Here is a 27,823-nt window from a genome sequence, read left to right on the forward strand (position 1 = left end):
TTTCCAGCATTTTCTGTTTCTGATTTCCAGCATCCGCAGCATTTTGCCTGCCCTCTTTTGTAGTGAAATGGTGGTGGAGATGCTCACAGTAAAAGGCAGTTGGTTCATCAGAGCAATGGAAGGAACAGTCAAAGAACATGATTCTGGCAGTTGCTGTTTCAGGACCAAATACTTTAGAGGAGGCCCAAAAGGAGTCTTTCTTCCTGCCTCATTGACTATAAAGAGTAGGAATAAAGTAAAATAAATAATGTATAATGTTAGGCCCAAAATACAAAATCAAATAAAGTTGCTATGTCAAAAATTACTTTGTTTATTTGTAGTTTTGGTGATTTTTTATATTTGCTCTTCCATAAACACATTTTGTTTTGTAGCTATAATCAAAAACAGTAGCTAAGTTCTTCTTTATGAAGTATAGCTGCTCCAGGAGAAAATAAATCCTTATCAATATCATAGCTGCAGTGTTTTATTTTAAACAAATGTCAGCGCCTGCAATAAACTCCAGACAAATTACACAATGTTTCCTACTAGTGGAAGTAGCTTAGTGGCTAATTTGGTCTTGACAGGTTTCTGGTCAGGTGAGATCTGATGAATGTGAATGCAGGATGATTTCAAAACATATTGTAATATTTTCCCTTGCTGGTGTTTGGCAGGGATCTGGAAGAGTTCCATCCATGCTTTTCAACAAACCTGCAATGCTCTTTTGATTGAAAACTAAATCTAACCTAATGAACTACAAGTAGACTGAACACCAACAATTATTAGCCCATAAAAATAACCCTGATATAAAACAGATTTCCTTGCATCGGGACTGCATGTAGATATAAAATTTACAGCAATCACAAATATTTTGAAAGCTGTAACCAAGTAGTCATTCTAGAAAACTATTTTCCAAGCCCTGTCTGGGAGATATATCTGAAGTTTATTTTATTTTTGTTTAAATAAGCTAGCCTTTGTTCAATTCTAAAACACATCAGACTTACAAGAGTGTGTAATGTGTCATATATTAGGTCATTTAAAAAGCATTTATATTTTACATTATACACATGCTATGGCTCTATTGCAATTTTGCTAGATCTGTATATAGCCAGTCTATAATCATTTCAGCCATTTCTCCATTGGCATCCAAAACAAAGGCATGACGAATTCCTTTTTGGCAGAGATGAATGATCCCATCAGGAAAGCTTCTCTTCATATCTTCATAATACTTGATTGGGCACCAGTGATCATTAGATCCATAGTAAAAGATAAGCTAAAACAGAGACACAACGGTAGACCTTCAGGAAAGATTTGCTTACCAAATACAGTGTTACATGAAATTTCACATCGACCCTTGAGATACATAAATACCATTTAAGGCCAACATTAATGATAGGATATTGCGATAACCCGCACGGGTCTTATGGGGTAGGGATGGTTAACTGCCCTGTGGAGCTTGCAAAGTATGAGCTCCCCCTGATAAGAGAGCAAAGGACCCTTAACAATACTTGGCTTTGTCACCAACTCAAGAAGACCCAGTAGGGATCTACTGGAGCTGTAAATAATACTTATTGTTAAATAAAGTAAGTTTTTGCTTCGACCTACACAGGTGTGGTCTCTTTGCTTCCCTTACAAAAGATATAATAGAGGAAAAGTGTGCGATTTTTAATCTGCTGGCACCACAAGTTACAAGTAAACTGCTGTCTTTTGAAAGCCAGAATTACCAATATCAGTTTCAAAAAGCACCACATCTTTATGTATCTGCATTTGGTACATTATTTTCTTCAGTTTTACATTAGTGATCTGCAAATTATTTGACTACTTTGGCTTTAGTAAAGGTTATGGATGTACTTTCAATACTTTCATTACATATGAAGACTGGAAACTTCACATATATAATTATAGAGAAAATAAGCTGAAAAGAATGATTTACAGCATGCTCTGTTTGAAATTGAGCTTGGAAATTTCTGTTCACTGAAGAAAACATTGAGTAGTTTGGTTTAAGAAATTCCGATTAGAAAATGTCTGAAGAATCCTATAAATTTCCAAAAAGCTTTGTAGAATATTTAAAAGACTTTCGTTACAGAAATCAGGGCATCATAATCAACATAAAAATACAATTTGAAAGCTGTAATTATGAAGAATTTAAGCAAGCAAGTTCCTATTTTTCACATGAAGGATGTGATTCATCCATCCTGCAGTGCCAGGGTGCCCGGCTGCCAGTGCCAAGGGTCAGGGTCTGAGGGTGGCCATGACCATGAAAGGGAGGGAGCGAGGGGGTTATGAAGGGTGGGGAGGTCAATGGGGGGTATGAAGGAGTTTCATAAAGGTTGAGGGGTGAAAGGGGGTGTCCTGAAAGTGGGAGCTCATACTTGGGGGATTGGTAATGCCCATGTTTGCAGGGGTAGCACTGCCCATGGTGGGGGGTGTGGGGGACCCTCGAGCTCACTTTCAAAATGGCGCCCCGATCTCTGAAGAGCAAGTCTCACCGGTGAGTTCAGCACTCTGGCAGTGCCAACCGGACATAGGGTGACAAGGTGCCAGGGGAGTGCCAAAGTACTGCCCTTCCTCTGACCACCGGGGGACTCCAATGGCCTCTGATTGGCACCCAGTTGAAGCCTACCCATGCAGCTGGTGACTCGCGGGTGTAGGAAAATGCGAGGGCCTGATGCAGATCACGCCAGACACCATGGGCGGGATTCTCCCAACGGGAGACTAAGTGTCGACGCCGGAATGAAAACCGGAGTGTTTCACAACGGCGTCGGAGGCCGCTGCTCGCCCCCTATTCTCCCACCCCCGGGGGACTAGGTGCAGCGCCGTGTCATTTACGCGCATCAGGCCGTGTGAAAGCAGCAGCGCGTAAATGACGCAGCCGGTGCCGCGTAAATTACGTCACCCATGCATGCGCGGTTGCTGTCCTCCCCGCGGGCACCCCGCAAGACATGTAGGATTGATCTTGCGGGGCGGCGGGGTAAAAGAGTGTGTCCGTTAGAGACGCCGGCCCGCCGATCGGTGGGCACCGATTGCGGGTCAGACCCCTTCTGAGCGCCCCCCCCGGTGCTCGATCCTCCCTCCCCCCCCCCCCCCCACAGGCCGCCCACGCAGCGTTTGCGCGCTGTTCACGCCGGCAGCGACAAAGTGTGGTTGGCGCCGGCGTGAACCTGTAGTATTGGGCAGGCCGCTCGGCCCATCCAGGCCGGAGAATCGCCGCTCGCCCCGTTACAAACGGCGAGCGGCGATTCACCGAGCGGCCTGTCGGAAATATCAGCGGCCGTTTTGGGGGGGGAGAGAATTGCGTGCGGGTGCCGGGGCGGGACTCCCCCCCCCCCCCCCCCCCCCCCCCCCGATTCTCCCACCCGGTGTGGGGGGCGGAGAATTGCTAGTCAGGTGACTCGCGCAAGGTTTCACACCTGGCACAAAGCCTGATTTGGGCCTCCCCTGCGATACACCCAGCATGCCCAGATCATGCCGGGCGCAACGTGGTGGTAAACTGCAGTTGGTTTATAAAAGTGAATGTGGGTATTCAACACAGTAGAATCAAAGTAACTTTACACTTATTGTTAAACGATATAGCTTCCAAAGACCTTTTTTGACAGTATTCAAAATAACATACTATGACCTAAATTTAAAAAATCTGTGACTATTGCTGTTGCAGGAGCAAGGGACCAAAATTTCAGAGCTTACAGTATGTCCAGATGGCTGGGTACCTGGCCATGATATGATTTAGAATAGTGTCAGAACACATCACTGGGCAAGGCTTGGGATTATGATATTTCAGCAATGATATTACTTTTGGACACATAGAAGACAGTCTTGGGACAAGTTCCGATTTGAAAAGAGCTTCAGCTGATTTGCAGTTCACTTTTAATCTATAAACCTGAATTTGGTACATGGGCACTGTTGCAGATAGGGTGCAATGAAATGCACATTTACAGGAGCTAGCACAACATTTGAATTTTTAGTTTAAATGAGACCAAATATTAATGAAATGATATTTTAATATTTGTTAAGTACAATTTCCTCGGGATGCACGGTGGTGCAGTGGTTAGCCCTGCTGCCTCATGGCGCTGAGGACCCCGTTTTGATCCTGGCCCCGGGTCACTATCCATGTGGAGTTTGCACATTCTCCCCATGTCTGCGTGGGCCTCACCCCCACAACCCAAAGATGTGCAGGGTAGATGGATTGTCCACGCTAAATTAGCCCTTAATTGGAAAAAAGTAATTGGGTTTTTCAAATTTAAAAAAAAGTACAATTTCCCCAAATATTTTGTTTACTACTTAGCAGGTTGAAATGTTATATTAAATCGGTGTATGAAAGGGGGAACTCTGATGGTGGCATGTAGAAGGGAAGTCGCATGTTGGGTTGCTCCTGCTTGAGGCGTGCTTTAGGATTTTTAAAAGTCCGGTCCTGGGGGCAATTTGCAAATGATTGAATGAAGGAAGATGCAAGGAAGACAAAGGATGTCAAAAGGATTAAGAAAAACAGCCGTCAAGAAGGGAGGGAGTGAATGTTCACCGTTGAGAGAGGGGGCGAGCCTGGGAACTAGCAAGGTTGCAGAGGCTGGGCTGCCAGGTGGGGCGGCACTGTTCACAGCAGAGGGGATGGCTGAGTTGATGTCTTTTGAGCTGGAGAAACAGTTTTTATGGCGGCGTTGAGGACGGAAATAGGGTGGCTTTGAAGACGTTGGTGGAAGAGGCATTTGCCCCGGTGAGAGTAGCTGTGGCGAAGACATCCGCCGAGGTGAGGGAGCAGAGCGCGAAGATGAAGGGAGTGGAGGAGGCCATGTCGCAGCACAGCGATCAGCTCACCTTGATGAGGGATGAGCTGCGGCGGGTGGTAGAGGCCAATAAGGGGCTCCGAGCAAAGCTGGAGAATCGCTCGAGGCAGCAAAATCTGAGGATTGTGGGTATGCCCAAGGGGCTGGAGGGCTCGAGCCAACGGAGTACTTCGCCAAGATGTTGGCAGAATTGATGGGGGAGTGTGAGGAACCCTCCCAGTATGAACTGGACCGAACCCATCGGTCGCTGAGGCCGAAGCGAAAGTTAAATGAGCCGCCAAGGGCAATGATCATCTGCTCACACAAGTACCACATGAAGGAGAAGGTGCTGAACTGGGTGAAGCAGAAGTGGGAGGTGCAGTGGGCTGGTGCTGGAGTTCGGATCTCCCAGGACATGACGGTGGAGCTGGTAAAGAGGCGAGCGGCTTTCGGCCAAGTTAAGGCGGCATTCTACAACAGCAATGTGCGATTTGGTGTGGTGTATCCATCGAAGTCGAGAGTGGCCTACAGTGCCAGAGATTTCTACTTCGAGACGGTGGAGACGTTCGTGAAGGCAGAAGGCTTGGGACAGAAGTGAAGATTGGAACTGAAGATGGGCTGTGGACTGCGAATGGGGAGTTGGGATAGTGTATAAATGTTTTAAATGTTTTGTTTTTTGATCTCCATTGTTCTCTATTTATTTTACACTATTATAGAGTTTAAGTATTTTTGATTGTTATTCTATGTTGCCGCGGTTTTGTGTTATTTTATTGAGATGTTTGGGTTTGGTTGATTTTTCCTGGGTGGGGGGGGGGGAAGCATTGGGTGGGGGCCCCCATGCTTGCTAACAAGTTGGTTAGTGAACGGAGCTGAGGTGGCGAGGGGTTTGGGACATTGGAGCCTGGCGAGCAGGTTTTGATGGGCCAAAGAGGTGTGAAAGGGGGGGATATCGATACTGGGTGAGGGTTTTGAGAGGAAGTGCAGGGGGGGGATTCTGGGAGGGGGAGCGGTTTCGATGTTAACAATGGATAGGGGCAGATCAGGCTCATGGGCAGGGCCCGGTGGTATGATGATGGTGGATAAGAAGTGGGGGGTGAGTTCCCCTGGTTAAGATGGTTATGTGGACGGTGAGGAGGTTGGGTGGCCCAGTCAAGAGATCAAGGGTGCTGAAAGGTGCCGATATGGCGATGCTGCAGGAGACTCACTTGAGGCTGAAGGAGCAGGTGAGCCTTCGGAAGGGCTGGGTCAGCCAGGTGTTTCATTCTGGATTTGATGGTAGGGCTCGAGGGGTAGTGATCCTGGTTAGCAAAAGAGTACGGTTCCAAATGGAGAAAGTGGTTCCAGACCAGGGAGGCAGGTATGTGATAGTGACAGGGACATTGGAGGGGAGGCTGGTGGCACTGGTTTAGCTCAGTGAGCTAGACAGCTGGTTTGTGATGCAGAAGAAGGCCAGCAGTGCGGGTTCAATTTCCGTACCAGCTTATCCAAACAGGCGCCGGAATGTGGCGACTAGGGGCTTTTCACAGTAACTTCATACTCGTGACAATAAAAGGTTATTGTTTTTTTTATTATCCATGGTCCCAACTGGGATGATGTAGGATTTGTGAAGAAGGTATATGGGGCCATCCCCGATTTGAATTGATAGTGGGTGGGGACTGGAACTTGGTGCAGGAGCCGAGATTAGACAGGTCACGGCCGTGCTCGCATCACGGGGGGAGGTGGGGGCGGGGGGGTGGGGGTGGGGGGGGGGGGGGGGGAGGGTGAAGGCATTGGCTGGACCAATGGCGGAAATGGGAGGGATGGACCCTTGGAGGTTTCTGCACCCGGGGGAGTGCGAGTACTCGTTTTTTCCTTTGTCCACGAGGTTTATTCACGAATTGACCTTTTTGTGGTGGGGAAGGCGCTGTTGGCTGCGGTTAAGGGGTTGGAATACTCAGCAATTGCGATGTTGAATCATGCGCCGCATTGGGTGGATATGGTGTTGAAGAGGGAGGCAGTGCAGAGGCTGGGGTGGAGATTAGATGTGGGGCTGCTGGGGGACCGAGGGTTCGATGATACGATTGGGAAAGTAATCGAGGAATATGTGGGGTTCAATTGTGCGGGGGAAGTTTCACAGGCGGTGGTATGGGAAGCGCTAAAGGAGGTGGTGAGGGGGGAGGTGATCTCGTTTAAGGCAAAGGTGGATAAGGAGAGGGTGGAGCGTCAAAGGTAATAGCTGAGATGTTGGAGGTAGGCAGGAGTTATGCAGAAGACGGAGATCCAGCAAAATTGGAAAAGAGGAAGGAGTTACAGGCGAGTTTTGACCGGCTGTCCACAAGGAAGGCGGTGCACCAATTGAGGCAGGCAAGGGGAGCAGTTTACGAATATGGAGGGAAGGCAGGGCGCATGTTGGCAGGCCAGCTTCGGAGGGAGGCAGCAGCGAGGGAAATTATTCAAGTGCGGGATAGGGCAGGGAAGTTGGTGGCGGCTCTCGTTCAAATTAATAGGGTTTTTGAGCAGTTTTACGAGAGATTGTATAGGTCACAGCCATCTGGGGAGGATTGAGAGATGCAGGAATTCCTGGATGGTTTGGAATACCCGAAGTTGAGGGAGGGGGACAGGACCATATTGGAGGGGGTGATAGCGGAGCACGAGATAAAAGATGCGATTGGGAGGATGCAGTTGGGGAAGGTAACAGGGCCAGGCGGGTTTCCAGTGGAGTATTACAAGAAATATAAAGATAAGTTAGCGCCGCTGATGGTGGGGATGTTTGAGGAGGCGATAGGGAAGCGGGTGTTGCCACAGACTTCGGGGCAGGCATCGATCTCCCTGTTGCTGTATTCTGGCCTTTGCATCCCTGGTAGCCCATTGGAGGATTTTGCTACTGTGGAAGGATGCAAAGCCCCCTAGTGTGGAAGCTTGGATTAATGGCATGACTGGGTTCATCAAGTTGGAGAGGATAAAGTTTGCCTTGCGAGGGTCTGTGCAGAGGTTCTTCAGGCGGTGGCAACCGTTCCTAGACTTTCTCGCGGAGTGTTAGGAGGTCAGCAGCAGCAACCCGGGGGGTGGGGGGGGGTTTCCTCTTGGGGTGGTGTTGGGGTTAGGGCGGGGTGTTTCCCGATCTGTGTTCTTATTGTTGTATGGGGGGCTATTGTATTTTGGGGAAATCCCTATGTATAATTATTGCATGTTGTGTTCTTGTGTTCTTGTTTTTTTTGTAGGTGAGGGGGGTTTGTTGAAAATCGACTGAAAACGTGAATAAATATATTTTAAAAAAAAGATGTATAAGGTCCGACCGAATGTGGGTCGTATCAAGCACATATCACTTTTGAATGTGGATGCAAAGGTATTGGTGGGTAGGTTGGTGGAGTGCGTCCCAAAGGTGATAGAGGAAGATCAGACCTGTGAAGGGATGCAGCTCTATATGAATATTAGGAGGGTACTGAATGTGGTGATGGCACTGGCGTGGAGGGAGACAGAGGTGGTTGTGGCATTAGATGGCGAGATGGCGTTTGACCGAGTAGAGTGGGGGGGGCGCAATTCTCCGCTCCCACGCCGGGTGGGAGAATCGCGGGAGGGCCACTCTGGCACCCCCCGCGATTCTCCCAACCCCCCCAAAATGGCGTGTCGCGTTTTGCAACACGTTGCTCGGAGAATCGCGGGCCGCCGTTTTTCACGGCGACCCGCGATTCTCCGACCCGGATGGGCCGAGCGGCCTGCCGTTCCCGACCGGTTCACGCCGGCGGCAACCACACCTGGTCGTTGCCGGCGTGAACATGGCGCCAAAATCTGTTTTGTGGCTTCTGGGGGGCGGAGAGGGGAGTGAGCACCATGACCGTGCTCGGGAGGGGACTGGCCTGCGATCGGTGCCCGCCGATCGTTGGGCCAGCGTCTCAAAGGGACGCACTCTTTCCCCTCCGCCGCCCCGCAAGATCAAGCCGCCACGCCTTGCGGGGCTGGGGGTGAAAATAGGGGGCAAAGAGCGGCCTCCGACGCCGTCGTGAACCTCTCCGGGTTTCACAACGGCGTTGGGCCTTGCGGAGAATTCCGCCCGGGGTTTGATGGCAGTTCTGGAGCGGTTTGGGATTGAGCCACGATTTGTAGATTGGGTAAGGCTGCTGCATAGGGAACCGAGGGTAAGTGTCCGCATGGATAACATGAATTCGGGATATTTTGGGGGTCCACGCAGGGATGTCCTATGTCCCCCTCTGTTGCTCGCGCTTGCGATTAAGCCGTAGGTGATCACTTTGAGGCATTTGGAAGTGTGGAAAGGGATAGTGCAGGGGGAGCATAGGGTATCTTTGTATGTGGACGACTTGCTGTTGTATGTATCGGAACTGAGTGGGTTGATGCCGGCCATATTGGAGCTGCGTCGCGTAGTTGGGTCTTTTTCGGGATATAAACTAAATTGAGATAAAAGTGAATATTTTGTGATATCTCGGCCAGGGTGGGGGCAAGGGCAAATGGGCTTCCATTCCGTAGGGCAGGGGCAAATGGGCTTCCATTCTGTAGGGCAGGGGCAAATGGGCTTCCATTCCGTAGGGCAGGGGCAAATGGGCTTCCATTCCGTAGGGCAGGGGCAAATGGGCTTCCATTCCGTAGGGCAGGGGCAAATGGGCTTCCATTCCGTAGGGCAGGGGCAAATGGGCTTCCATTCTGTAGGGCAGGGACTCACTTTAGATATCTGGGGGGGTGCAGGTGGCTCGGGATTGGGGGGGGGCTGTGTAGGTATAACATTACTAGTTTGGTGGGGAGGGTGAAAGCGGATCTGACAAGATGGGATGGTTTCCCTCTGTCGCTGGCAGGCCGGTAAAAATCAACGTATTGCCGCAATTTTTGTTCATTTTTCAGTGCCTGGGGGGGGGGGGGGGGGGGGGGGGGGGGGGGGGGGGATGTGGCCAGGATTAAGAAGGTGATGTTTCAGAGAGGACGGCAGTCGGAGGGGGGAGGTTGGGTCTTCCGAATTTACTATATTATTACTGGCCGGCGAATGTGGAGAAGGTCACGAGCTGGTTAGAGGGTGGACTCGCTGTGAGTGAGAATGTAGGAGAGTCTGTGGGGGAGGTCGGGGCTGAGGGCATTGGCAACAGCACCGCTCCCAATGTCCCCAGGGAAATACTCAGGGAGTCCGGTAGTAGTAGAGATGTTGAAAATCTGGAGGCAGTTGCGCAGCACTTTAGGCTGGGGGGAGGGCGGGGTCATGGGACAACCCGATACGAGGATCACAGATTTGAGCCAGGGAAGTGGGATGGGAGTTTTCGGAGATGGGAGGAGAAGGGAATCAGGGCACTAAAGGATTTGGTTCTGGGGGGCCGGTTTGCAGGACTGAAGGGGCTGGAGGAGAAATATGGATTGGGCATGGGGAAATGTTTAGGTATATGCAGGTTCAAGGTTTCATTAAGAAGGAGATACAGAGCTTTCCGGTGGCGCCGGCCTCCACACTGTTGGTGGAGGTGCTGACGACAGGAGGAATGGAAAAGGGGGTGGTGTCGGTGATTTATGGGATGATTCTGGGAGGAGAGAAGGCACCGCTGGAGTGGATTAAGACAAAGTGGCAGGAAGAGTTGGGAGAGAGCATGGAGGAGGGGTTGTGGTGTGAAGTGCTCCGGACGTGAATGCCTCAACTTCTTGCGCAAGGTTGGGGCTGATACAGCTGAAGGTGGTGTATACGGCATACCTCACAAAGGCGAGGCTGAGCCAACTCTTTGAGGGGGTAGAGGATGTTTGTGAGCGTTGCGGGGGGAGAGGGGCGCAAACCATGTTCTTATGTTTTGGTCCTGTCCAAAGCTGGAAGGGTATTGGAAGGAGGTGTTCAGGGTAATTTCGAAGGCTTGAGCCGGGTCCTCTGGAGACCATGTTCGGGGTATCGGATCGGCCGGGAAGCGGTGCGGAGGCAGATGTTTTAGCCTTCGCCTCGCTGATTGCTTGAAGGCGGATCCTGTTGGGGTGGAGGTCAGTTTCTCCAGCCTGTGCCCTGGCATGGTGGGGCGATCTGTTGGAGTTTTTAAAACTTGAGAAGGTGAAGTTTGAGTTGAGGGGAAGGATGGAAGGGTTCTACTGTTCATGGGGTTTGTTCATTATGCACTTTCAAGAATTGGATGACATCGAACATTAGGGTGGGGTTTGGCGTGGGGGGGGGGGGGTTGGACTGGGTATGTTGTTGATGAATATGTATGGGTGGATGGTGGATTCCTGATTCCTTTTTTTTGATGTTTGTATTTAAAATGTTGAGGGTTGTTTGGGGGTTGGTGGGAGGGGACATTATATTTGTTACTGTTGGTTGTTGGTGGGTTTAAATTTGGATGAAAATCTGAAAAAGGAGAATAAAAATATTTAAAAAATAATAGTGTACGAAAGGCAACAGTGATAGCCCAAAAGAGTATATTTTTCCAATTGCTAAACCCAGTCCATGGGAGAATAGTTGCTGGAGACTAGAAGATTTGGCGCAGATCCACGAGACTGGGTTTACCAGATTTTGAAGGCCAAATGCAATTTTCCAGCAGGTTTTTTCCAGTTGCCTTGCTGCAGAGGCTACATAGTTTCATTTGACTACAATTTTCCTTGATAAAGTATTCAATAAAGTTGCGTTGGACCTTCACCTTACTCTTGTCCCCTTCGTCTATCTCACTGGGTAATGCCCCATGAGTTGAAATGGGTTACTGCCAACTGGTCAAGGTCAGTCGGGGTATTTACCCACCTTTCACTTTACATTGATCTCCCTGTTATCACTAAGGGGTCTCTTTTGCACCTTTATATATCTTCAGTTTGTGAATACCACCTTCATGTTTGCTGCTTTCATGATTTTCAGAACAGCAGATCCTATTTGGGTGTTCGGTCCTCTTCATGATGACATTAGCTGGTAATTTCTTGTTGAAGTGGTGCACACATGTAAGTTGACAGAGGAGCAAAGCAACTGGGAGATCAGAGATTTTAATAACAGTGTGGGAAACAGTGGCAGCAACAGCGCAGCAAAGCACATTGAGAGAGTAGAGAATTTAACAACAGTATGGGAATTGCGAGTAGCCTTTGAGTGAAAACAGGAGGTGAGGGACAAAATCAGTGTGATGACACAAGAAAGCAGGTAAGTGATGGCTGGTGATTGCTTTTAATTTTTTTCTCTAATCTGGGGCAAAACTTTCAATCGTGCCAAATAAAATAGCAAGTGAATTAATAATGACTTTATGAACACAGAGCAGCTTCAACTGAATGCAAATTTTACCAAAATGATAGTAAATCTGGAAAGAATGTAACATGGTGAAGTGAGGGTATGAGGTGCTTCTTCATATGTTTCTGAAAAAAACTCACAATAGCTAAATTAGAATTAAGCTAAATTATGGTAAAGAACTAAAGCATATCATTAAATTTAATAAGTTAAACAAGACTATTACCCGGATTAGAAACTATGAATAGAAAATGGAGTGTTATTTCAAAGCTTAAAATTCTAAATAATTAAATAAAATACAAGAAAGATAACAGGGCAACTGATGTGTTCTAACTGGAACATGTGGGTGCTGGTGGATGTTATTGTGAAATACAACAACCACTGTTAGGACACCCTGGGCAAGTGCACGGTCAATTCCAGCCCCACCTGCTCTGGAGTCACAACACAAGTGAATTAACCAATAGTTCTTATAGAAATACCCAAAACATTTGGCCGCCCAATAGTTACAGTCGCAAGGTTTCTAAATGTAAACATAATTGCTGTTTATTTATAATAAGAACTACAATAAAACATGCAGCAAAGACAAATGGTTAACAGTAAGATAATTCCTAATCCCCACTTTAACCTTCCTTCACCCTCTTCACAACGAGGCAAACAACCAGAGGGTGGAAAGGGGTAAAAATCTTAAGTAAAAGGAAGAAAATGTCTTTTTTTCAGATGGAAGTTTCCAACACCTTACTTCTCTTTAATCTTTGCTTTGAGTCTGTGGTTTGTACTCAGGCATCTGTAGTTTCTGAAATACAGCACTCACTAGCTTTCTGAAGAGAAATAACAAGTTCTGGTCTTTGTTTGCATAGCTTCCAATAGTTCTCCTGTAAATAGATTTATCCAGGTTCTCTGCCAATTCAGAAACACAGCCTAGACCTTTTTTCTCCGTGCTGCCAGGATCAAACTGAAACTCTTTGGGACACTGAAAAGCAGTCCACTGGGATAGGATCACCACCTGTTACCAGGCAGAGTACAGACTTTTGAGACAATTTTTCTCCAATTAAGGGGCAATTTAGCATGGTCAATCCATCTACCCTGCACATCCTTTTGGGTTGTAGGTGAGATCCACGCAGATTCGGGGAGAATGTGCAAACTCCACACGGACAGTGACCTGGGGCCGGGATCAAATCCGGGTCCTCAGTGCTGTGAGGCAGCAATGCTAACCACTGTGCCGCCGTGGTGCCCTAGGGCCAATTCATTGTCCACCAGCCAATCAATCAAACTGCGTTCCAATCCAGTTCTCTCTCTGGTGCCGACAAGTCTGAGCTCTTGTTTAAACCAGGACAGACTAGCCGAGTGATCTCTCCTGTAATTTCTGGATTCTGCTGCTTGGATTAAAGATACGGGCTTCTTGCCTCAAAGAGACATGTCCATTAATCATCCATGGATCAAAAATGTAATTTCAAAATTATACAAAGGGGAAATAAGTGAATACACAGGGAATAAACAGGAAGGACCTGTTGTGTTCTTTGTTTTTTGTTCCTTCAGGATGGTGAAGGTTGTAGTGCTAACAAAGAACAGCAAGCAGTGTTTAATAATCAAAGCTAATTTATTACACAACACTGAATTAGATTTGAACGTATTACTAAGGAACTAGTTAAGTAATAATAATCATCGTTATTGTCACAAGTAGACTTACATTAACACTGCAATGAAGTCACTGTGAAAAGCCCTGAGTTGCCATATTCCGGCGTCTGTTCGGGTACAGAGAGAGTGAATTTAGAAAAGTCCTAACAGCGTGCCTTTCGGGATTTCTGGGAGGAAACCGGAGCACCCAGAGGCAACCCACATAAAGATTACACTACACATCTACACTATTAACTACACTATGAGGTGGACTACCTCACAACTACTCTGTCTTGTTCCCTTCCACTCTCTACATGTACTCCATCTATCTCCCAGAAGTTTAGGAGGCAAGTGATATTTATATGGTTGCTCCATAGCACCATCTAGTGACTAGAGTAGTAACATTATATTAACCCTTTATGTGCTTTACAATGTCCACATATTGTGACAGGACCCTTACACCATGCCCATAGTAAGTGTCTTCGAGGAACTTCGATTCAGTTTTGATGAGTTGAGTCCAAGCTTCAGATACTGATTTGCTGAGGGAGAAAAGTACCTCAGAATAGCATTTTATTCCAGAAGGCAGTCGTATCACTTTGGCTAAGTACTTCATATTTGGTTTATAATAAGGGAGAGCTGAGTGTGACTACAATAAAGGCAAGAAGCATGTATCTTTAATCCAAGCAGCAGAATCTGGAAGTTACAGGAGAGATCATTCTGCTAGTCTGTGCTACTTTAAACAGGAGCTGCAGACTTGTCAGCACAAGAGAGAGAAATGGGTTGGGACTCGGTTTGATTAATTGGGGGATCCAGAAGGTAACAACAAAGGAGTCTCAGGTCTTGTGCTTGACCAACAGATATAAGGTTCTTGCAGCCTGTGTGGACAAGAGTGTTAAAAAATCTCACGAGGACCATGGGAGATCGCGGATTGATCTCCCAATGGGCTTCAGAGAATACAAGTTTCCACGGTGGGCTGGCGGATGCCCACCCAGCTGAGGCTTTTTAGTGGGACCATTAGACCCAGTAACGCAGTTCCCGATAGTTGCTGGCTGGGATGTTTATTTTGTGTGCTGTGGGAATGGGTTTTATTATCAGTTCGTTTTTTCAGTTTAAAATTAACCTGTTTGGCCTTTCTCACTGCGCATCCTAGGAATTATTACAAAGAGCATGGGTTGCAAGATGGAAGCATTTTTAAGAAATAAAAGCAGACAACGTTGGAAACACTCAGCAGATCAGTCAGCATCTGTGGAAAGAGAAACAGAGTTAACATTTCAGGTCAATGACCTTTCATCAGAATTAGGACAAGTTAGACATGTAATAGGTTTTGAATAAGGTGTGCTGCTTTGGGAAAAGGAAAACAAAGAAGAAAAAGAGAAACGGGAAAACCCCACACAAAGAAAAGAAAACAAAATGCAGTTACAATCTGAAATTATTACACACAATGTGGAGTACAGAAGGTTGAGAATTGTCCACTAAAAGATGAGTGATGTTTCCGCAGCTTGCATTGAGCTTCACTGGAACAATGCAGCAAGCCAAGAGCAGAGGTGTCAGCGTGAGAGCAAGGTGGAGAATTAAAATGGCAGGCCAATGGAGCTCAGAGTTATGCTTGTAGACTCAACAGAGGTGTTCTGCAAAGTTCATCCAATTTGCATCTGGTCTCCCAGTGTAGAGAAGACCATGCTGTGTGCCACAAATACAATATATTAGATTGAACGAACAGCACATAAGTCACTGCTTCAGTTGTACCGGGTATTTGGAGTCTTGAATGGTGAAGAGAGGGGAGGCAAAAAGGGAGATGTTGCATCTCCTGTACTGGCATGGAAAGATGACGAGGGAAGGAGATGGTGTTCTGAGTATGATTGGAGGGTGAGGCCGCCACGTTTATCTTTACGCAAACCTGTTGTAAATGGTGCCAGTGTCATATCATGCTGGTGCCCACAGAATATTCAGTGAGGGGCAAGGGTCAGAGTGAATGCATACTAATGACTGCTAACATACTAAAATTAGGTTCCTGTGATGTGCTTCTAATAATAATAATCTTTATTATTATCACAAGTAGGCATACATTAATACTGCAATGAAGTTACTGTGAAAAGTCCCTTGGCGCCACCTGTTTGGGTATACAGTGGGAGAATTCAGAATGTCCAAATTACCTAACAGCACCTCTTTTGGGATTTGTGGGAGTAACCCGGAGCACCGGGAGGAAACCGACGCAGGGGAGAACGTGTAGACTCCGCACAGTGACCCAAGCTGGGAATTGAACTTGGGACCCTGGAGCTGTGAAGCAACAGTGCTACCCATCCACTGGGGGTGGGGTGGGGGAGTGGGGAATCAAAAATGCTGATCTTGCCAGATTCTATCCACATTCTGAACCCGCGCCACCATTCTCACTGACTGCGATTGCGGGCTCAAAATCTTGCCCTGTGTGTATATGAAATGAAATGAAATGAAAATCGCTTATTGTCACGAGTAGGCTTCAAATGAAGTTACTGTGAAAAGCCACATTCCGGCGCCTATTCGGGGAGGCTGTTACGGGAATTGAACCGTGCTGCTGGCCTGCTTGGTCTGCTTTCAAAGCCAGCGATTTAGCCCTGTGCTAAACAGCTATATGAGTGGACATGTGAAGGAAACTCCAAGCCAGTTAATACCACTGCAGTCCATGTGCAGAATTCTTTCATATCATCCGTATGGTGAGTGAGGAAGTCAATTTTGACCTATCACAAGGTTAAATTTGAAAAATAAAAAAAAGTTGAAATTTAAATTCCTTGAAAGAAAGAAATCTCAATTCTATTATCATAGATAATCATAGATTCCGAAGTTTGGCTGTTAAAAAAGAATCAATGGAGTCTCTAATCACAGAACAAATAGCTAAATGCCTAATGCCTGAAAAAGATCTTTGACATGGCTCAAATTTGATAGATTAGACTTCAACTGACAGAAGGAAAAATACAATGCTAATACAATTTCCACAAGAAGTAGGAAGCTCATTATCGTGATTATGGCTGTTTACTTTAAAGCAATCAAGCAACTTCGGTGCAGAAATATTGCTAATAAACATTCCATATCTAGATGAAAGACGAGCTTGAAAACAGCCAATTGCAATTAGTAATGAAAAGCTCTCTGGGGAAATACAATAAGTTGCATCTATCACTAGAAGTGATTAGAGTGCCTCTGAAACTATAGCATGCTTCCAGCTGTTACCACTAAATCACAGAAAATCCATGGTGTTTATTTGATTTCCCCCCCTCCCCCTAAATCATTATATTTCATGAAGTACAGCTTTGAGATCTCACAAAAACAAGACACACAGTTTGGCAAAAACACCCATAGAGGCAGCTGGTCACAAGGCCCAATAGCACTATTTTAGTGAACTCTTTTTCATGCTCGGTATCATTATGGTGCTACAAGTGCAATTTATTTTAATAGTTTTGTTGAATGTCTTTGGGCAGCACGGTAGCACAGTGGTTAGCACAATTGTTTCACAGCTCCGGGGTCCCAGGTTCAATTCCCGGTTGGGTCACTGTCTGTGCGGAGTCTGCATGTTTTCCCCATGTGTGCGTGGGTTTCCTCCGGGTGCTCCGGTTTCCTTTCACAGTCCAAAGATGTGCGGGTTAGGTGGATTGGAAATGCTAAATTGTCCTTAGTGTTCAAGAAGGTTGGGTGGGATTACTGGGTTACGGGGATAGGGTGTGGGCCTGGGTAGGGTGCTCTTTCCAAGAGCCGGTGCAGACTCAATGGGCTGAATGGCCTCCTTCTGCACTGTAAATTCTATGATCTTATGATGCGGCAGGCTATCAAGAAATAAAAGAAACATTGTGATTCCCTTGTTCTGTAACTTTCTCTACTCTTCCACTTTGTAATTCTGTCTGTCTCTCAGGCTGTTTTCATTTTTGTTCTTCGCACTTTGGACTGAATAATATTGGGATGGGGGCAGGGTCAGCACACCCTGAAGCAAAGGTGGCGTGGAGCTAGCATGCTCCACGGTGACCTGTCCGCAGCCTTAATGGGGCCAAGTGGAACTTCTGCCCCACACTGGGGAGAACATCCTGCCCTCTGAACCTGGCCAATCTGATTGGCTGGCAGCAACATCAGTCCAGGAATTAGTGGCTATTGCCGCAGGGGCTGCAGGAGAAGAAGATCTGTGGATCCTTGGAGCAGGTAAGTCTGGGGCCTTGGGCAGGAAAGGTTTGGATGGGTCAGGGGGTGGGGGGGGGGGGGGTGGGTTGAGGGAGTGGGGTTAAGGCTGCAGGCGGGTAGGAAGGAAGTGGGGGGGGGGCGGTTCCGTTTGAGAGGCATTCCCTGGTCATCAAAGGACAGCACCCGAAGAAGGAACCCCGCCCTTCCTTCCTGCCCTTTGAAGAACATTGTTTAATAAAAGTTGGACTGCCTGTTCCTGTCCAGCTGCCCACACCAAACATTTTATGGCATTGGCAGCATTTTATCAGGGTCAATTGGCTTGATAACAAGCTACTTAACAGGGCAATGAATTATAGGCTGGTTTGCTGTCCTTGCTTGTGTCTCTAATCTCACTTCTGTACATCACAATGGTTGGGACCCAGAAAAAGGGATATAGAGGAAAGAAAGGCTCGACTTAATTATTAAAAGAAAATTAAATCACATCAGTCAATTTAAAAGTAGAGCCTTTTTCTCCTTCATGAATGCACTATTAAATTCTGACTGTTTTAAAGCACTCCTTCTTGACAGTCAAGGCAGGGAACCTGGTGTGCGATGAACCCTCTCTTATCACTAGACAATGAAAGCAACATGGTGTGACTCCTCCTGTGATGTAACATCTGGTTTCTATTCATTGTCATCTCCCTTGAGTGTGGAATCTGAGGGTTACGTCATATTCAACCAGCTGCCGTTACTTCTGCTACTTTGTAGAACATTATTTCTACCTCAAGATAACGCTTCCCAGAGCAATGTGACAGTAGAGCTCAAGAGATTAAGAAAGGTTGAAACAGCCCATTTAAGATGGAATCTTATGAAGCTTCCAGGAGCAGGAAACGAGGACCTTTGCAATTCTAACCGTGACCATTACCCTCTACCACATGAAATCCCAGAGTACAATGTTGATAGGACATGGAGCCCCACCATTGCACCTCTAATTGGCCTCCTTTCCTCTGGATGGCTGCTAGTTGGTCATCTGATTATTAAGAATGTATGCGGTCCCCTTGCATTTCTCCTGGAACAGATACTGGTATCAAATTATTACCCGAATCATAATTGCTGCATATAGGGAAAGAGCAGCAAAATAGATTAAAGTGGACAACCTTGACATGCAATTAGCACCAGTAAACTCATATTAAGTGGAATGGCTTACTCTGCTGAAATTTCAATGTTTTAAAAATAAACCTATTTCAAAAAAAACTATTTTAAATACCTATTTAAAAAATGTAAGAATAGCTTGTTCAAACACCTGCATCATTTCCTGGCTTCCCATATACATGGCATTAGCTGCAAATGTTTCTTTAAATGTCACTTTAAACTAAATGATTTCATTTGGATGGGGTCCATTAAGTGGTGAACGCTGTACTTAGTGGGAAATTTTCCTCCTTCAGATTCTTTCAGATTTGCTTAATTGTGATAAATAATGTGCCTATCTACGAGCTGTCTGTGTTGTATTGCCAGGAATACCTTCATCAATATTGGTGGATACTTGTTCTTTCGGCTTATCAAGAGGGGACTCTACTACTTTCAATATAGAAAGTAAACTGTTCCTGAACTGACATTCATTCAGCACCAGTGGGTGACTTTTAAATTTCAAGCCATAAATTCATGGAGATTTCAAGTGAATTCTCCAAATGCGTTCAATTCCCGAAGAAAGGTTGTTCCCACAATTTTAACCTAAAATGTAAACAGTTGCATGTTGTGTATGGACACTTGAATAGCAAACCATCGGAATTTTGACAACAAATTTGAAACTAGAATACCTTGTCCAAACACCGTCTTATGGTTGAATCATCTCTCTGCATAACCTGCATCATTTCCTGGCTTCCCATATACATGGCATTAGCTGCAAAGAAACAAATATTCTCAGTTCAGAGGGTAATCCAAAGACTAAACATAACACTTAAATTTTTTTTCCACAATGAAAGCAATAGAAAACATATTTAATTCAAAACCCTAGTTAGATAAAATTATTTAGTTGTTCTTAAAATACTTGCCAGCCAACACCCATCTAACTTGCGTTTTTTTATTAGAACATGGATTATAGGGTGATATGATAGATTCGAGGAGGGGGGCTTCGGGCACCGCTGCCATTCGTGGACAGAGGCTCGCTGTACGGTGGAGTCGTTCGGTGTCAGATTTTTTTTTTTTACATAGAGGGTGGTGAGTGCCTGGAACATGTTGCCAGGAGAGGTTGTGGAAGCAGATACATGAATGACGTTCAAAAGGCATCTTGACAAATATGTGGATAGTATGGGTATAGAGAGATAAGGGTGCTGAGGGTTTTGGAGAGCCGAAGGACCTGTTCCTGTGCTGCTTTGTTCTTTGTTTAAAATCATGAAAAGAGGGACAATTGACTAGAAATGAGTGTAATAGGTACGCTTTAAAACAGAAAACCAGAGGGAAATGTCTTTGTGAAATTCACTCCCACTTTTGGTACTGGAGTTAGAAATTGTGTCGTAGTGCCTGAATTGCTGCTTTTGGCTCAGATCATCCGGTGTCAAACTTGGGGCCTTGTGGTCTCTATGGCTAAATGTTTCTGTTCTGTGCACTGATATTCTTTTCTTCATCTTCTCTCTTTTCCAAGTTCCCGCAGCCTGTCATACACTTTTCCATGGTGAGAGTTGACCTGCATACATCCTCAAACGGAAAAGTAATTCTTGTTGTTTCACCAGGAATTTGCACTTCAGCAACAAGGGACAGATCAACATTTCCATTTCTCCTGAAACCAGCAAATGCCTTGCCTCCACTTGGCGATTTGCCCAGTAACATAGTTGAGATTAGGACCTTACCTTCAGGGCAAATCTTGCAATAATTTTCAAATGAGTCCCTTTGCTCATCTAAATTGAGGCTCTTTGAAAAAAGACAATTCCAAAAATTGGCAATTTTGCACCAGTTATGCCATGTTACTTCAAAAAACTTTCAGCAAATATTGTCGCAAGAGACGTTTGGATCATGGATATGTATATTGTATATACTGTGTATATTGCTGAATGCAATCACACCACCATCCCCAGGAACATTAAAGGTGAACCAATTTAAATGATAATAAGTTTCACAACTCGAGTTAATGAACATTTCTTAAAGGCAGCATACTCATTTGGATTTTAACTGACAATGACGATAGTTTTGAAAGACACAGAGCCTTTAAAAAAAGGGGGCACTTGTTGGAAAATATTTTGAATTCCTCAATGTATAATAAGAATTCAGCCGACAAGAGTAGGCGAAAACTACTGACATTAATCAGCCACTTTACTTGAGTTTCTATTGTCTCTGAGGCACAATTAAGTACATTTCAATTTGCTGCCCACTGTAAAACTGACAGTGGAAATCCGTTGCCCGTTTTCATTTCAGTGAAGAATGTACTCACTTCCCAAATGGGTCAATTATTCCATGCTCTTAGGCTGAACAGCCCTCCTTGTCTTTGGGTCCTCTAAATTCAAGGCTAGACTGCAGTTTCAACATCTTTCTGTTGCTACAACAAACAACCCCAAATAATTTTTAAGAGGTTACTTGTGTTGCAATAAGTTCCAACTCTGGATAAGGCAGATGGGTAATTTACAGTAAGGAGGGTTGTTCCTCTGTCATGAATCTGTGTTTCGTTAGACCATAAGTATGCTCTTAAAGAATTTGCTTCCCTACAGTGTTTTATAAAATGGCATTTAGCCAATGAAAGGTTTCCTTTGTGGAACATTTGTTTTACATTATTTATCAGAATATGAAAGATAATTAAAAGATATAACTCCTTTGTCAATTAACAAGATTAAATGCAATCTGTACACACATGATCACATAAAGATACAAGGCTTTTGCTTAAAACTCAGAAAAAACTATCTACAAAAAAGTAAAACCAGAATAAAATACAAAGTGAACCTTAAACAATGGCATGACTTAAACATACGGTATTGCAACTGCAACCATACTTGCACTTGGTTTTGGAGTAAGCAACTTAGTGATTTCCTCCTACTAGTGTTTGGTGATTTATATTTGTGTTTTCATGGAATCCATTAGTGATGTTTGAGCAGCGGGTGTCACACTATTGAAACACCACTTAGCTTCTGTTTCACAGTAGAAACATTTCATTAGTGGCAGAAGCCAGTTTGTGAGTTCTGAATGCCTGTATTGTGTTGCACACTCTGAAAAGACCACGTTGGCTCATTGCTCGTGAGCAAATACAGACTAAACATGTAAAACTAAGTGTTCAGAACATCAAGCCAAATGTTCCAATTCACCTTTAAGATGTGGTCTCTTATGTTCGGTAAGTTTAAACTGCAGTCTCTATTTTTACTTTTAAGTATTCCAGTATAAGTATGAGCAAATGGAAACTGAAACCTACTAACTCTTCAAACCTGCAATACTGCAGCCTCTTGATCCTTTTGAGCTAAACTGAAAGTGAGCCAACCAATAACAGTATTAATTTTGGCTAAAACTTTGAAGAATTATGATACGCTAGGACTGCAGCAATACTTCAGAAATACTTCACTGCTCAAACATTCACATTGTTCCACTTGCGCAGTCAAATCAGAAGCATGTGCTAAGAATCAATTCAGGTAACTTCCTAAAACAAACAATCTGCAATTTGTTTTGTTTATATAATTTCTGTTGGAAAAAACTGTACAAGAACGCTCGAGCAGTAGTTTCTGATCATTTTCTGCATGTTCCTGCTTTTGCATTTCTTCATTCTCCTCCTGGCCACAATGCATGTCTGGGAACAATGATGATAATACTCTGTAGTAATTATATAACAAATATTTGTTGCTAAGAGTAATCCTGCAAATGGTTATAATTGTGACAGATTACATAGAACCCCCCCACAAGCAATTGCTTTTATTGTTTTATTTTGCATTGTATTCAGGAGCATCCTCATTTTTTGAAGAGAAGACCCATATACAAAGTAGTCATCCATGTGGTAGAACATGTGTGGACAGGTCCTTTTAAGAAACTAATTTTCTTGCCATGCCATTTCAGTCATGTGGTATTTCCCTTCTCAGTGGCAATGGTGGTTTGCGCATTCATTCTTCAATCTCGACAATCTAATTTGGAAATTGATAATTTCAAGAATGCAGATGTTAGCATTTCAACTTTTAAGTCCTCATTGCTATTTGGTCACTGGAAGATTAAGGTGTACATCATCTTCAGCTATCAGGTCAAGATAAGAATCTTTGGTGAACAAAAACGTACTCCTTGCAGCTGTCTTCTGAATAGTTGTGAAGGTGACCTTCTTGATCTTGTCCAATGATGGTCATGACAGAAACAGAATGAGTGTTCCTTCGCTTTTTTTTCTCTCAATCTACAAGCCTTTGAAAAGGTCACCATTACGTTGGGTAAGGGGAGTTATTTTTGTTGATTCGTGGGATCTAGCTGTATTGGCATTTATTGCCCATTCATAGTTTCCCACTGAGAAGAGAATGGTGGACTTGCTGCTCGAACTGTTGTAGTTTATGTAATGAAAGTGCTCCCATAATGCTGTTAATTACAGTAATTTGATTCAGTGACAATGAAACAATAGTGATATAAATTCAAATCGGGATGCTATGTGACTTGGAGGGCAACCTGAAAACAACGGTGTTTCAATGCACCAGGGCTGTCTTTGTCCTTCTAAACAGTGAAGGTTATGGGGTTTGGGTTGCCCTGCTGAAGAAGTCTTGTTGAGTTGCTACAATGCATCCTGCAAAGAGTAAAGAGTACACAATGAGGGCACAGTATGCTGGTGCTAGATGGAGTATCAATCAAGCTACTTTGCCCTGGGTGGTGTTGAGCTTCGAGTGTTGTTGGCATCGTATCTGTCTAGGAAAATGGTAAATGGAGAGCATTTCATCTACTGACTTATGCCAAAGGTGGATAGGCTTTGAGGCATTGCAGTCACCCTCAGCTTCTTTGCCTCAAGCTAAAGCTACTTCCAGGCAATCTTTTCCAACATCTTATAAAACACTTTTAATGTAATTGAAAGCCCCAAGGCGCTTCACAGGAATGTCAGAAACAAAATATGATACTGAGCTACAAAAGGACAAAGGTAAAAGGACCAAAAGCTTGGCCAAAGGATTAGGTTTTAAGGAGTGTCTTAAAGGAGAAAAGTGAGGTGGAGAGGCCGAGGGATGTCAGGAGGGTATTCCAAAGCTTGAGGCCTAGGTATCTAAAAGCTTAGCCACCAGTGGTGGAGCAATTGAAATCAAGGATGCTCAAGAGGCCAGAATTAATAGAGTGCAAATATCATGGCGGATTGTGGGGCTGGAGGAGATTACAGAGGTAGGGAGTAACAAGAGATTTGAGATGAAGGATGAGAATTTTAAAATCAAGATGTTGTTTGACTGGAGCCAATGCAGGTCAGTGAACAAAATGGTGATAGTAAAACAGGAATTGGTATGAGTTAATATACGGACAGGAAAGTTTTAGATTATCTCAAGTTTACAAAGGGTAGAATGTGGGAGACCAGACAGTAGTGTGTTTGAATAGTCAAATGTAGAGGTAACAAATGCAAGAATTAGTTTCAACAGCAGGTGAGCTGAGACAAGGACAAAACAAATGTTTTCAATGCATTCCCTGGACAACCAGATGCAGCAGATTAAGAGGATAATGTGCAAGTTTTGTGGTCTTCTCTCAAGCTCAGGGCCTAATTGGCTGCCACTATGTTGCTCTCCAGCCTCTTTCACATGATCCCAGTGCCTTAAGTAAATCATAAGGGCTTCTAATCTATCAATTTGCAACTCGAGTGTGATAACCAGCATTGCATCACGCTGTTCTTTCTCTGCTTTCCGGAGCTGCGGTGATGGTTCCATGTTGCATCAATCCTTCATTCCTTCAATTCTTTTCCAGTACACAGAAAATGAGATTCTGGCTATTTAAGCACAACTATTCCTTATGCACTCGGCTCAGATTTCCTTTAAAGAATCCATGTCCAGCAGCCAAACTGCACTACAATCAGATTCATGAAGCTACTGGAGCATTCATCAATCAGACCACTGGAATAAACTAGTACCTGTTCCTGATCACTTCTACTCAGCGAGTTTCTAATTCACTATCCATCTATGTTGAGTACTTATTCCTGTACTAGTAGTTAGAGGTACAGGAGATTCCTGTACTCCAAGACTCTGCAGGACCTGCCTCAACTGGTAGGTCGAAAAGAAAATGCACTGGGACTAAGGCAAGCATGAGACTGCAAGGATTACTATAGTGGATGAGTGACAGCACAGTGCAGCATCAGGTGTCCTGTCCTATATACATAATATATATATGCATGCAAGGGAATTATTGCTGAAGTGAAAAGGACAGGAAGGTACAAACACACTGCTGTACACTGCCTCCAGCCTGGCAATCTCCAATACTATGTGGTGGTCTCTGCAAATTTTATATGGGGGCTGGTTTAGCACAGTGGGCTAAATAGCTGGCTTGTAATGCAGAACAATGCCAGCAGCGCGGGTTCAATTCCCGTACCAGTCTCCCGAACAGGCGCTGGAATGTGGCGACTAGGGACTTTTCACAGTAACTTAATTGAAGCCTACTTGTGACAATAAGCGATTTTTATTATTTATTCCAATTGCCCTTGAATGGAGTGGCTTTCTAGGCCATTTCAGAGGACATTTGAGAGTAACCATATTGCTGTGGATCTGGAGTCACATGTAGGCCGATTCCCTTCCCTCAAGGACATTAGTGAACTAGATGGGTTTTTATGACAATGGTTTCATAGTCATCATTAGACTCATAAATTCCAGATTTTTATGGAGTTCAAATTCTACCATCTGCTATGGTGAGATTCGAGCCTGGGTCCTCAGAGCATTGCCCTGGGTCTCTGGATTACTAGCCCAGTGACAATATCACCACACCACTGCCATAACGATTATGCTGATAATGATGCTGACAGCCACCACTGATGTTAGAGTTTGAAAAGTTCAACGACCTCTTGTTCTTGAAATCTCCCTTTTGATTGAGTGCTAGCTTTTTCTGCAAAAATAATAGCATTTTGTTCCTTTCAAAGGTTTTGAAGTTGAGTAAGGCAGCTTAACATTGTGTACAGGATGAGTGGAAGAAGCTGAAGAATGGCCAAGAGATGGAAGTAGTTGTTGGGTGTGCGGGTACAAGCACACAGAGGTACAGAGAAGTTACTACTGACTAATTAGCAAGAGTCTTCCATTAGAGGGGAAGAGGATCACCTTTCTTTCACTCACTTGTTTTATGAGCACATGCATGGCTGCATTGGAGAATCGGGGCCCTGTACAATGCCACAATGCAAACAGCTTTATTAAATCATTCTCCACTTTTTTTTTTAAAGCATGCCTCACTTTTAAGGGGTTGCAGGCTGCCTTTACACAGCACTACCCACCAGATTTTCTGTCTTCATAATTGACAATCTGCCTACAAATAGTGCTGAGCATTGGTGGCTTGCTAATTCGTCATTAATGAGTTCTGACACAAAAATGGATTGGGCCTTCTGCTCATTGCATTGGAAGGGTGAGTTATGTGACATCAAATAGGTAACATGGGAACAAAAATTGCCCCTACTGTGCTTCAGAGTTGGCTGTTTTTCTTGTAAATGGTCCACACCTAAAATGTCAACAAATCAGCTCTGCTCACCAAAATTAACTGACCTGTTGAGCAGTTTCGTGACTTTTTCTTTCTGCTCAGGAGGACTGAATGCTAATAAGAAATTACAGCAGGTAAACACACTCAGGAGTGCATCTCTAAACTCATTGATCTATAGTGATTTCATGTTGAAAAAAACATGTTGAAAAAAACATGTTTATACCAACAAAAAGGGAAGGTAGAAAGAGGGAAAATCAACCATGGAAATCTAAGGAAATAAGGGAGAGTATCAAATTGAAGGAAAAAGCATACTAAGTGGCAAAGATTAGTGGGAGACTAGAGGATTGGGAAACCTTTAGGGGGCAACAGAAAGCTACTAAAAAGGCTATAAAGAAGAGTAACACAGATTATGAGAGTAAACTTTCTCAGAATATAAAAACAGATAGTAAATGTTTCTAGAAATATATAAAACAAAAGAGAGTGGCTAAGGTAAATATTGGTCCTTTAGAGGGTGAGAAGGGAGATTTACTAATGGGAGATGAGGAAATGGCTGAGGAACTGAACAGGTTTTTTGGGTCAGTCTTCACAATGGAAGATACAAATAACATGCCAGTGACTGATAGAAATGAGGCTATGCCAGGTGAGGACCTTGAGATGATTGTTATCACTAAGGAGGTAGTGATGGGTAAGCTGATGGGACTAAAGGTAGACAAGTCTCCTGTCCCTGATGGAATTGCAAATGCACTAGTGATAATTTACCAAAATTGCCTAGGCTCTGGGGTGAACCCGGCGGATTGGAAATTAGCAAACATGACACCACTGTTTAAAAAAGGAGGTAGGCAGAAAGCAGGTAATCATAAGCCAGTTAACTTAACTTCGGAAAGCTTTTGACAAGGTGCCACACAAAAAGTTGCCGCACAAGATAAAATTGCATGGCGTTAAGGGTAAAGTAGCATGGATAGAAGATTGGTTAATTAATAAAAAGGAAAAAGTGGGGATTAATGGGTGTTTCTCTGATTGGCAATCAGTAGCTAGTGGTGTCCCTCAGGGATCAGAGTTGGGTCCACAAGGGTTCAAAGTTTACATAGATTATTTGGAGTTGGAGACCAAGTGCAATGTGTCCACGTTTTCAGACGACACTAAGATGAGTGGTAAAGCAGAAAGTGCAGAGGATACTGGAAGTCTGCAGAGGGATTTGGATCGTTTAAGTGATTGGGCTAGGATCTGGCAGATGAAATACAATGTTGACAAATGTGAGGTTATCCATTTTGGAAGGAATAACAGCAAAAGAGATTATTATTTAAATGATAAAATGTTAAAACATGCTGCTGTGCAGAGGGACCTGGGTGTCCCAGAGCATGAGTCGCAAAAAATTGATTTACAGGTGCAACAGGTGATTAACAAAGAACAAAGAAAAGTATAGCACAGGAACAGGCCCTTCGACCCTCAAAGACTGCGCCGACCATGCTGCCCGTCTAAACTAAAATCTTCTCCACTTCTGGCGTCCGTATCCCTCTATTCACATCCTTTTCATGTATTTGTCAAGATGCCCTTAAACGTCACTATCATCCCTGCTTCCACCACCTCCTCTGGCAGCGAGTTCGAGGCACCCACTACCCTGTGTGTAACAAAACCTGCCTCGTACATC

The 27,823-nt window shown here is 44.6% G+C and overlaps 1 protein-coding gene across 2 annotated transcripts in view; it reads right to left on the minus strand.

Moving 5' to 3' along the window:
• Positions 1-290: 290 nt before the first annotated feature.
• The window catches only part of ldah (lipid droplet associated hydrolase), a 365,694-nt gene continuing 338,161 nt past the window's right edge, over positions 291-27,823 (minus strand). Inside the window, exons 5-6 of one of the 2 annotated variants that reach the window (XM_038800177.1) lie at positions 19,422-19,504; positions 291-1,249 (exon numbers count right to left, since the gene is read on the minus strand). In XM_038800177.1, the coding sequence (XP_038656105.1) occupies positions 1,055-1,249; positions 19,422-19,504 (278 nt within the window). In that variant the 3' untranslated portion in view covers positions 291-1,054. Of the gene's footprint in view, positions 1,250-10,971; positions 15,169-19,421; positions 19,505-27,823 lie in introns of those variants that run through there. The other variant, XM_038800178.1, reaches the window with a different exon arrangement.

Source organism: Scyliorhinus canicula, chromosome 6, assembly GCF_902713615.1.
Source record: "Scyliorhinus canicula chromosome 6, sScyCan1.1, whole genome shotgun sequence".
NCBI lineage: Eukaryota > Metazoa > Chordata > Chondrichthyes > Carcharhiniformes > Scyliorhinidae > Scyliorhinus > Scyliorhinus canicula.